Source organism: Rhodamnia argentea, chromosome 3 (assembly GCF_020921035.1).
Source record: "Rhodamnia argentea isolate NSW1041297 chromosome 3, ASM2092103v1, whole genome shotgun sequence".
In the NCBI taxonomy this organism is placed as follows: domain Eukaryota; kingdom Viridiplantae; phylum Streptophyta; class Magnoliopsida; order Myrtales; family Myrtaceae; genus Rhodamnia; species Rhodamnia argentea.
In genome coordinates, this window is record NC_063152.1 from 11,907,657 (window position 1) to 11,919,249 (window position 11,593).

An 11,593-nucleotide genomic window follows, 5' to 3' on the forward strand; every position below is an offset into this window, starting at 1 on the left:
ATATGGTCAAAACATTATGATAGGGAGTGTCTAAGCCAAATGAGGAGTGAAAAAAGCGCAGCTCTAAATATTAATGTATTTTGGTAATATGAGTCGAGTTGGGCAAATGTTATTAAATCTACATTGACCTAATCCGACCTAGCTATGTGAGCCCTAACTCCAAGACTTTTTTTGTGTGCTTATGGGGCTTATTCACTATTAAGTCTAGTCTGAGGTTAGTAACACGGGCCGGGTGTCCCGTGTCCCAAGCGGGCAAGTTATCCCATACTCGGGTCCCCTTATGGGTGGAACTTTGGGGTATTATCGTGGAGAATAAGCGTCATAGAGGGGAAGATATAACTGGGTCCTTGAGAGTAGTGCCATGATGAGTTTGCACTAGGAGTTCTAGGTTAAATAGAATATACCATTAGGAGCTCTGAAAGCGGGGTTAACCTCCCGTGTACAAACCGGCCGGGAGCCGATACCACTCTTCCGATTAAGTCATGGCAGGCTGAAACCAATTGTAGTGCCTAATATAGTCTACTATTGCTCGATACAAAGGATACCTAAGCTAAGTTGGGTGTGGTATGATCAATATGGAAAGCTATTCGCCTAAGTGTTCTATGGAACAACTATATGGGGAAAGGCTAGCTTGGCGTGGCTATCAAGGGCCACACGGGCTAATTCCGCAATTGAGATATGTTGGCTCACGACATTAGCATATAACTTGTTGAGAGATTGAACTAATTGTTAAAGTCATTAGATATCATGCGCATTCTAGTTTTGTGAAATTTTAATATAATGGTCACAATAACAAAACTTTTTTTCTGAATCATATGGTTTTAAATTTCTAACGAGGCTTTCTCAAGTCACTTAAATGTATGGGTGACCGTTTACCTAGTGGGTCGGCTCTGATATCGAAATCTAAAATGTACCTTGTAGGTATTGGTTCCTAAAAATTGAATATCGGAACCGAATCGATTATAGTTGGAATAGGCTTGGACCCAAACCAACGAGTGCCCGATTCAACCTGGTTTTCGGATTTGGGGAGTGAAATTCACATGGCTATTATTACATATAATTTTTTTCTACCTATGACGATAAATTATTGTTAGTTAGTAATCTTGTGTCCACTTTCAAGTTGGAGATCGTGGGTTTCCTCCTCTCAAGTTGCATCTCGCTCTTTTTGGCCTTTTAAGTAGGGTGTACAAGATCGGTTCTAAAGTGAATCGATTGGTTCTTTCCGAAATTGATCGGGTAAGGTTCGTTCGATTCAATATCCGAATCGAACCAATGTGATTGCTCCTCCTCACGTAAATGTCGATTTTAAGCACTCGTAAATTGCAATAATTCTTTAGCAATCAGACTGAAATTAAAGTCATGTGAAAAAAAAATTCGTTCACCTTCATGAAACAAAAATCAATTGGGGGGCACAGCACTGTTATGTGGAAACGACAGGGGCCTGTTGGGGAAATTCCCGCCTAGAGTTCTCGAAACGCCTACAGAGAGAGACTAAACCCTAATTCATCATTGCAGTTTTTGCCTTTAGCTTTCGTCCCTCTTCCCTTCGCTTCCACTTCACCACCTCTTCACTACTCACTCTCTCTCTCGCCCGCCACCCTCAGCCGTCTGCCACCTCGCCGGGCCTCGTCGCCGCCACAGTGACTCCGCCGCTGGTTGCCGTTCTCACGCCGCAGCAGCTGAATCTCCTGCGTGTTGGCCTACTCGAGTCTTTTGCCCGGCTTTTGATCCGCGACCACGCTTCGCTGTTCTGACTAGGTCTCTCTCTCTCTCTCTCTCTCTCTCTCTCTCTCTCTCTCTCTCTCTCTGCGATCTGTGTCTCTCTCTGTCGCTTCACTGTTTGGCCTTTCCGCCGCTTGAGCAATTAATTCCGGCGATTTTTAATCCTACGTCGCTGTCCGGTTCAAAATGCTTTGATTCTGCGAACTGAAAATGAGTTCATTCGTGCGATCGATGAGAAGTTTTGAACGGAGCTGAAATTAGGTTTAACTGATATTTTGAGGCTTTGCGTGCTGCGTTGCTATCCCTGCTTGCTCGGATCTCTCATCTCGGATTGTTAACAGGTTGCATCTCTTTTGTCCTGGTTTTAGGGATTTTTTTTCTCGAAGCGAAAACAAAATGTTGCACTCTCCGATGCTCGTTCTCAGTAAGCTCCATCATTTCTTCTCTGGCTCTTTTTCTTCTTCTAGTTCCCTCCTGTGTGATCCGGCCGATCTGTGAGTGTTTATTGTAGCAGTTTTGTTGGATTATTATTTTGTGCTCTGAGGGGCTAGGCTCTGTCCTTTTGAAGTGCATTTTACAGTGAGCTACGTTTTTATGGTAGCAATGCCTTCTCCCTCCCCTTTTTTCCCAGGAAATAAGTACTGCCATTGCACCTAAATTGGTTTTTGGAGAGGGGGAGGGTTGGGGGACGAGGAGAAAAGGACGTCAAAAACGATATTTTGGAACGCGTTTTAACTCTACTAGATATGTTTGGGCACATTTGTAGTTGGCTTTGGGATGACAATGACGTCTTTCAAGTAAAGTTATCATTGCCCTTTTTATTCCGCTGTGAATAAATTCTTAATGTTGCATGGAACAGAGGATTCCTTGAAACGTGAATCTGGAAGCAAGGTACACCATGCTAATATCCAAGCATCCAAGGTAAGTAGCTTTTCATTTACTTTCTGAATTCTGTCTGGGTTCCTGTGGCTGCCAAATTAATTGAATTCTGTGATATGTCTTTACCAAATGATTGGGTCATTCCAAATCGTATGTTGAGGAACGGGTATAATTTGCACATCACTGTTTTCAGTGAGGGGAAATTTCCTAGTTAAGAATCTAGAAGCCACTAAAATAATAGCAAAACAGAGAACCTCGGCAGAAAATCAAAGCTCTTTTGTTTTTCAAGTGCCCTTTTTTGGTTAAACCGATGTTTTTGTCGCTGTTCTGTTGCTGTTGAGTCTTTTTTAACTTGTGCTAATACATGTGACAGGCCGTTGCTGATATTATCCGCACCACCTTGGGCCCAAGGTCCATGTTGAAGATGCTACTTGATGCTAGTGGAGGTGAAGTTCTGTTATCCCAACTTGTCTAATGATTAATACAACAATGGCGAAATTTCATGCCACGTTTCCGATCACATCATCATATATAAAAGAATTTTCTTTCAGTCATGGGATTGTATAGGCGCTTTCCCATTCCCATTGCTTTGTTTGAATTCAAATTTGCGAGCTTGGGGAAACAATGCTTCCCCTTTTCCAGGTACCCAAACTCTACAAAAGATGAAGTGAAGAATTTTCTCACTGTATACTTGATTTTTGTTTGCTTTTATATGTTGTCTATGAGCATTGGGTAGATGTCGACAACTATTTGTTTCCATTAGATTTTGCAAATTTTAAACAAAGTGTGAGTGTGAACTATGACATCATTCTCTCCAAAGCTTTCTTTTCTGTCACAAATACAGGCAATTAAGCATCATTTGTCCTAATTTCTATTCAGCTCCATGACGTATTTGCTGAATTTTAGTAAGTAGCAGTCAATTGAGTGAATTTCTTTTCCGTTTTTTAGTTATAGTAATCATTTTAGAACTGAGCAAATATACATTTTTCTCTTGGTGCCAATAAGAAACGAGACTGTGTACTTGAACAGAGCATAAGAATTGGTTTGAAAACATTGATCTAAGACAGTCGACAAGGTTGGAAAAAGGAATCATAACTAATATCTAAAAGAGATGTCACATTATTTCGCATGTTTAAATATGGAATAAATTGGAAGAGTAGCAACCATTTAGACTTGACTGTAACAAAGTGTATCACTATTCATCTTCATCAGTCTGGAGCATTATGAACTCGTGTGTTTTTCATCTTGGCTAAAATCATTTTCCTTATTACATGCAGGAATTGTTGTGACAAATGACGGAAATGCTATCCTTCGTGAACTAGATATTGCACATCCAGCTGCAAAGGCATGTGTCGACATGACTATTGAGGGCTCACGTTTCTTCCTAGAGCTCATTTACTGTATTGCTTTAAATCAAATTTCAAGATTTTTCAGCAGTGTTCTTTTGTATATTGTTAGACCAGTTTGAGTGCACATCTACTTTTTTGCAAATGACAGGCGTTATATACACACTCACACACTCCTTTTGTTGCTTCGTCTAACAATTACTGCATGGGTATGACAGTCTATGATTGAGCTTAGCCGCACCCAAGATGAAGAAGTCGGAGATGGAACAACTTCTGTCATTGTCCTTGGTATGGATCTGATATACTTCTTATGGATAGTCACAGATAGTTGTGTATTAGGCAGTTCCTTGCATTTCATGACACAGATTTACTAAATATCAGCTTCAGTGAAAAATGCTATCATCGATGTTCGGATTACTCGGATTGCTGTTCTATGCGAATTTTGTTTCATTAGGCAAGTCTAGACTAATGTTACCAAACATATCAAGTTATGTATTATCCTGTTGGGTGGGACCTTGGGGTGGAAGTTGGAATTTATTGATTACATTGTAAAACGATTTATCACAATCTATTTGTGAATTATTGATTTACAGAGGGCAATTTCTTTTTTTTTTTTTTTTTTAAATTTGGAAAATTTTCCAATTTCATCTATGAAAAGGTTTTCGGATATGATGAAATTTTTTTGTTGTGGAATTGTAAATAATCCATCTATTGGGATTCGTTCGGGTTTACTGAATAGACTAACTTATAGGATTGTATTCTAAGCAGTAAAACAAACTTTGTATGAACAAATGGCATCGGGATATTGAAGTAAGTCTTTTTCCAGAGGATTTACTCTATTGTTCAAGACGCCAAGTCGTCGTATTAAATTGATCCCAATGAAGAGCTTCCAATGCATTGTGATCCTAAATATGGTGACTCAAATTGTATTGACCTCCTTTTAATTGTTGTGAGGTATTTAGAAGTTAGAGGCTGTGGATTTGATGTATGTTGATTCTCAAATCCTGCTGTACAATTTGCCAGAGTTGAAAGATTTTGTACGATGTTGGCAGATTCATAATTGTGTATTCTAAGCAATGAATTTGAATTTAAGTTTGTTGAAATGGAAGTTTATTTTTCTGCATACATTTTACTCTGCGCACTTACCTTCTTCCTGTTGCCACACCAGACGAAATTCCTGATCTTGGGTTGTATTTCATTTGGTTGCTGAATGTTGCTATTATCATGGGTGTTTATGACCTTAAAAACTCTGAGTAATTATGGACACAAATTGGAGAATATGTATACAGTGTTTTATATTAACAGCTTTTATATCCTCTCGACTGATAAAGTGAGTGTCTTACATTTTAAATTTAAATGTGTTGGAAGCTGGTGAAATGCTCCATGTTGCAGAAGCCTTCATTGACAAGAACTATCATCCTACTGTCATTTGCCGCGGTGAGAAGATTGCCATGCTCTTTGAAGAGTATCTGTAGCATCATGTGTGAGTTTAATTAAAAGAACCTTTTGCTTGCATGACAGCCTATAACAAAGCTTTGGAGGATGCTATTGCTGTATTGGATAAAATTGCAATGCCAGTTGACGCTAATGATCGTAAGTTCCTTGCATATAGAAATTTCACCCTTTAAGCTGCTCATGTAATTTTGCATTTTACTAGCTTTGTCTTTTATGTAAATTGTCATCAATTGAAGAAATTGTCAATTAGTTTATTGATCTGTTACCACTTGCATGTTGAACTCTAAAGCATATTATAATTGTTTTTTCAAAAGGAGACTGTGGTCCAGGTGTTCCCTAGTTTGAAGCTTCTTAAGGGAGGGAGGGAGGGAGGGAGGGAGGGAGGTAATATTGCTAGAGGAAAATGCAAACAAATTACTTGTAGCTAATTCGTTCTGATATTTAACTATGAACTCTGGGTCTACCGGTACCAGACAATGCAGACTAAACATATCTGCAGAAGTTATGCACCGCTGGTTATACTTCTGTTCTTGTATTTTGCCATTATATGCTTGAGACACACGAAGCCATTTGTTACTCTTGGTTTGACTTGGTAGCACTTCTTACTGTCTTTACTTCTAGCCTCTTGATCAGTTGATTTTCGAACATATGCGCCAATTATCCCCATTGTGATCCCCATCCATTATCGTGTCTGTGGTTGGAGTTTTCACATGTAATTGTTTCATGGAAGAATATTGTAGAGGAGATAATACTGTTTCTGATCATCTCATTTTGATGAATATTTTTTGTGAAATTGATATCGGGGATTAATGCGCAGGTGCTAGCATGCTTGGCCTTGTTAAGAGTAGCATTGGCACAAAGTTCACCAGTCAGTTTGGGGATCTGATTGCGGTAAGTACTCTCTGGACGCACATTGAATAGTGCATATAATGGTGAATTTCCTTAACATCAGGCTGGAAATTGAATGTGTGAAGGATGATGAGGCATGTGCATTGATCTTTGACTGGTGACTAAGTCTGCAAGGAAACTCAGTGAAGTCCACAGTACGTCATCTGCCATTGACATTGCAACAATAAGCATGTATAGCTTAAGGATTTATCCACGTGACAAAATCGGACAGAATATCAAAAACAGTAAAACTAGGATATTTACCTCAATCAAGCTTTTTAGCTACTGGAGGGTCTTGATAACGACTTTTGTATCGTACCCATCTAGACTAGTGCTATGTTGCTTGGTAAATACTTCTGTGGCTATAGTGGTGTTTGTTTTTCATTAAGTGTGTATCGTTGTCCCCTCTAGAGCACATGCTCTTACTTGAAATTTTGAAGCTGGTGCCAAGAGTTACATGTGCATTTACCAAGATGAACTTTGGTTTTCAAGTTCCATTCAATATGGTCTTTTTCAGGATTTAGCTATTGATGCTACCACAACTGTTGGTGTGGATCTTGGTCAAGGGCTGAGAGAAGTGGATATAAAAAAGTACATAAAGGTTGAAAAAATCCCTGGTGGACAGTTGGAAGATTCGAGGGTTCTTAAAGGAGTTATGTTCAATAAGGATGTTGTTGCTCCTGGAAAAATGAGAAGGAAGATTGTCAACCCACGCATCATTCTTCTTGATTGCCCTCTTGAGTACAAGAAAGGCGAGAATCAGACGAATGCCGAGTTGGTCAAAGAAGAAGATTGGAGCCTTCTTTTAAGAATTGAGGAAGAGTACATTGAGAATTTATGCATGCAGATACTGAAATTCAAACCAGACTTGGTAATAACGGAGAAGGGACTTAGTGATTTGGCATGCCATTATCTTAGTAAGGCTGGTGTCAGTGCCATTAGAAGGTTGAGGAAGACAGATAATAACAGAATTGCAAAGGCTTGTGGGGCCACAATTGTTAATAGACCAGATGAACTGCAGGAGTCAGATGTTGGTACTGGGGCTGGTTTGTTTGAGGTTAAGAAGATCGGGGATGAGTTCTTTGCTTTTATTGTTGATTGCAAAGATCCGAAAGCTTGTACAATACTCTTAAGGGGTGCCAGTAAGGATCTTTTAAATGAAGTTGAACGAAATTTGCAGGTATTCTGCGGAACTCATAAACGAACTATTTTACCTGGATCTTGTTAGGTTCTGAAGCTAGTTTTTGTGCAGGATGCCATGTCTGTTGCAAGAAACATCATTAAGAATCCAAAACTTCTTCCTGGTGGTGGGGCTACAGAGTTGACTGTTTCTGCCATGTTGAAGCAGAAGAGTTCCTTGATTGAAGGCATAGAAAAGGTCGACATTCTTTTGTATTGTGTTGTTGCCTGTGATAAGACTTATCGAATTTCAATATTGCTGACACATTGAGAGGAATCACTCTGTAAGATGAGATGATAGTTCCCACTATGTATTTCGTGGGATGTTCTAACTGATGCAATGCTTGTTGATTGTGACAGTGGCCATACGAAGCCGCAGCTATTGCTTTCGAGGCTATTCCTCGAACTTTAGCCCAGAATTGTGGAGTGAATGTGATCAGAACCATGACTGCCTTGCAGGGAAAGGTAATTGTCTGTCCGATTCTGGTCTATTTCATCTCGAAAGAGTCTTTTGAACCATTGTTGATGCTCTTCTAAACCTTGATGTCAAATAACACAGCATGCAAATGGAGAAAATGCATGGATTGGCATAGACGGAAACACTGGTGCTATTACCGACATGAAAGAACGGAAGGTATGTATCACTTGAAGAGTCTTTATTTTGCTTGTTCTCTTCTCATTCTTTCATTTGCATCTGTCTGGACCGAACTTAAACCATATTATGTTCCCTTGATCAGAAACCGCATGAATGAGAGAATTGCTATATATTAAAGTTTAGAGTACTATATTTTGAAGTGAGGTCTCTTCTGTAATCGCAATCGGTCAGTGTCATTTTCCAAATGTTAAGGCACACGGCTAGATTCTGCAACCAGCCTCCTGCATTTAAGTCCCGGTTCGGCATTACATCTGGCTTGCACCTGATGGTTAATTCTCAGTATTTTTGCTGGAATGAACTCGAGGCAATGTATGCTAATGAGTTTTTTTTTTAATTTTTTTTTGGCTCAAGGATGCTAATGAATTTACGACTCACTTTTTGCTATGAGCGAAGAATACAGTTTCATCACCTATGCTTTTAGTTCATGACCAGGAGTTTGTCCGTGTTAATAATTTGCTAATCGATATCTTTGGTAGCAAAGAGATGTTTTTTCCCCATTTATTGGTGAATTCGAAGCATCTCTGATTCCGTTTTTCGGTCCTTTCACTTAAATATCAGATCTGGGATGCCTACAACGTGAAGGCGCAGACATTCAAGACGTCCATAGAAGCCGCTTGCATGCTTCTTAGGATTGACGACATCGTTAGCGGTATCAAGAAGAAGCAGGCGCCCGGAGCTGGTCCTGCACCGAAGCCCACGGTGGAGACTGAAGCCGATGCAGACGGCGAGCAAATACTCCCTGACTAGAGACACCAAGGACACATTCCCCATACTCGGATGCTTTTTGTATACCTCGGATCCTTTTCTCCAAGCGCTTTTGAATTGAGCGGGTTAACCTCGGAGTTTGAGTTGCTTTAAACACAGCAACTGAAGCTGATTAGGATTGTGCTAGGATGTTTATTCAAAGAACCTTTCTGAACCTCCACTTTGATGTGCTGCTCTCCTCTTTCTTTAACTTTGATTCTGATGCTTTCGATTTTGTTTGTGATTCGTTTCGTAATATCTCAGAAGCCAGAGTTTCGCTCATCAAAAGAAATTCAGAAAAAAAAAATGCTTGAAAGATTTGTTTTTGACTCCATCTTTGTATATTACTTCCAAACACACACTATTTTGCTAATTCATCCTTTCCAATAGAGAGGGATACGTGATTTCTTATCGACCTTGACGAGGACTAGTACATGGTGGGACTTGCAAGTTATAGTCCTCGCTGCTTTCTCGTTGGCCTCAGAACTCAAGAAACAGGCGGCACCCTGTTGTGGAAAAGCGTTGAAAAAATTCTTGCTACTTGTTCCTATGCTTTTATCTACTCACCAATCAAATTCTCGTGACTTTGATTTGTTTATTTATTCTTGTGAAAATTCAGTAGATTTTCCGATTTAAGTTACTCTCGTATGAACTCCGGCCAATTTTAGTGGCCTAATTTCCTTTAGAATCTTTGACTTTGACCCAATTTACAATAGTTTCAAATTTATATCGCGTCCAATTATCCTTACTAGTTTTGTTAAACCAGAGTTAATATTACGAAAAATTCCGAACTACCCGCATTAATTTTTAACTACCAAAAATTTAAAATTGGGATATCTATGATAAATTTATCTTTCATTATTTTTCATTAGTTTGGATTAATAACACGAAGAACTTAAAATTAGTACACCTGTGACAAGAAAAACTCCAAATTGGGTACATTCATTAATTATCACATGTTATCTAACTCAATAGTTTGAATGTAAAATTTAATTCACAGATGATTAAGATATTTTGTGGTATTAACTCTTTAAATTATCGATATTTTGGCTGCTTTTTCAACACTTATTTTTTATGCAACGAGCACATGAAAGTTGCTATTTTTCTTTTTTTGAAATGCGAAAGAATTCGAGTAAAATTGAGATTAAATTTAAAGTTGGGGGTGATTTAGGAAATTAAGTCAATTTCATTTGACGTGTATAAAGATGTTGCCAACGGGAACCCTAGATGACAACAGCTACTGTAAATACAAAAAAGAGAAGTGTTGCGCCGAGAGCTTTCCTCACTTTGCTGCGCGTGATCCACTCCCACGGCCGGCAGATTTGCGCCTCCTCCTCCTCCCACCACCTGAAGCGCCGCCAGATCTGCAAGCACAGCCTCGACGACGGCTCCACCATCCCCTCAACCACCGACCCGTTCTGTGCCAATTGCTCCTCCTCCGACGTCAATAACTTCTCCCTCTGCTCCTCCACTACCTCTGCCGTCCAGAACGACTCCGGTTGACAACGGTTTTATGCCGGTTCGGTTCGGTTCCGCGACAATTCGAACAGACCCGGAGCGCGATGGAAACCCTAAACGGCTGCATCACCACCCTCTTCTTCCTCGTCGACCAACCGGTGAGGTTTAACTTTCGCCCACTCTTAAGTTCTTCAGTTCTCTTGCGTGATTTGATTCATCCATCGCGTTGTCGTTCTAAAGTACGGTTTTTTTTTTTTCTGCTCTTCGAGTTTCGTTGTGGACTTGATCAATTCGTTGAATTGATAGGTGCCATCTGGTTGGTCTCGTAACGTGGAAACTGTTGTTCTGCAACTTGTTTGGTTTAGTTCGATTGTGGGTATTACATTTCTCTGCGAAAGTCCTAGCTTCAGGCTGTTCTATCTGATTTTCCTTTTCTGGGCTAAGTGCTCGGTGATTGAAGTTGCATGAAGGGGAGAGAAAGTAATTTGGATCACAAGAGCACCGTAGTTAGATAGTTCTAGCTGCAGAAAAGCAACTAGAACAATGCTTGTTGAGTGTCAAGCTACGATTTTTGTTGGGGTTGAATGGTATGATAGATTGGCTTATTAGCATGTGTTTTTGTCTACTTACGCTTGACTTTTTTAGATTTCTTTTTTCCTTCTTTTTTCTCTCAATATGAATGTTCGTTTGATGGTGTTCGATGGGGCACGCTACCTGCTTGTCTGAATGTCTACTGCCCCATTTATGTTTTGATTTCCCATTCTTTCAGGCTTTATAGTGTTTGTGTTGATTTTCTTATGTTAGATTGTTTATTGTATTTTGAGGGCTGCACGAAGTAGCATTAGAAGCCGTGAATTTCTGTTATGCGATTTTTTTTTTTTCCAGTGATTGCTAGATGTCTTTGATGAGGGATTTTCGTGTCACAAATAGGAGGAGGAGATCCATTGTGGGATGACCGTAAAAGGATTCCTTGTGCAGACAAGATTCAAGAAATGTGAATGTTTATGCTATGGTGCCGGCATTGGTTGTTCTAGTTATGAGGGATCTATTCAATGCATCACCATTTAGCTAGATTAAGCAATTACCAGTATGTTAACGTGGGGGCAACTCTCTTGTCGACTTGAAAATAAGGATGGGGTTGGAGGTTCATTTGGTCAATGGAAGTTTGACCGAGGTGCAAGTTGGAAAGAACTGGAGAATTACTTTTTAATTTGGACTGTAGAGCGATTTCGGCGATTTGTGAATGGAAATCCAGCCAAAGTATCTT

General features: G+C 39.7%; 1 protein-coding gene across 2 annotated transcripts; it reads left to right on the forward strand.

Moving 5' to 3' along the window:
- The first annotated feature begins 1,485 nt into the window (after window positions 1-1,485).
- Window positions 1,486-9,121, forward strand: LOC115753769 (T-complex protein 1 subunit gamma). Of its 2 annotated transcripts, none has more exons than XM_030692561.2 (14): window positions 1,486-1,758; window positions 2,091-2,146; window positions 2,582-2,643; window positions 2,975-3,047; window positions 3,879-3,946; window positions 4,166-4,235; window positions 5,316-5,384; window positions 5,469-5,540; window positions 6,220-6,293; window positions 6,808-7,470; window positions 7,543-7,668; window positions 7,830-7,934; window positions 8,029-8,103; window positions 8,683-9,121. In XM_030692561.2, exons 2-14 carry the CDS (start codon window positions 2,119-2,121, stop codon window positions 8,869-8,871), a joined length of 1,674 nt encoding a protein of 557 aa, XP_030548421.1. In that variant the 5' UTR covers window positions 1,486-1,758; window positions 2,091-2,118; the 3' UTR covers window positions 8,872-9,121. The 2 variants fall into 2 exon arrangements, with proteins under 2 accessions (XP_030548421.1, XP_048131993.1); XM_048276036.1 differs by lacking the exon at window positions 1,486-1,758 and adding an exon at window positions 1,883-1,983.
- The last annotated feature ends 2,472 nt before the right edge of the window (window positions 9,122-11,593 follow it).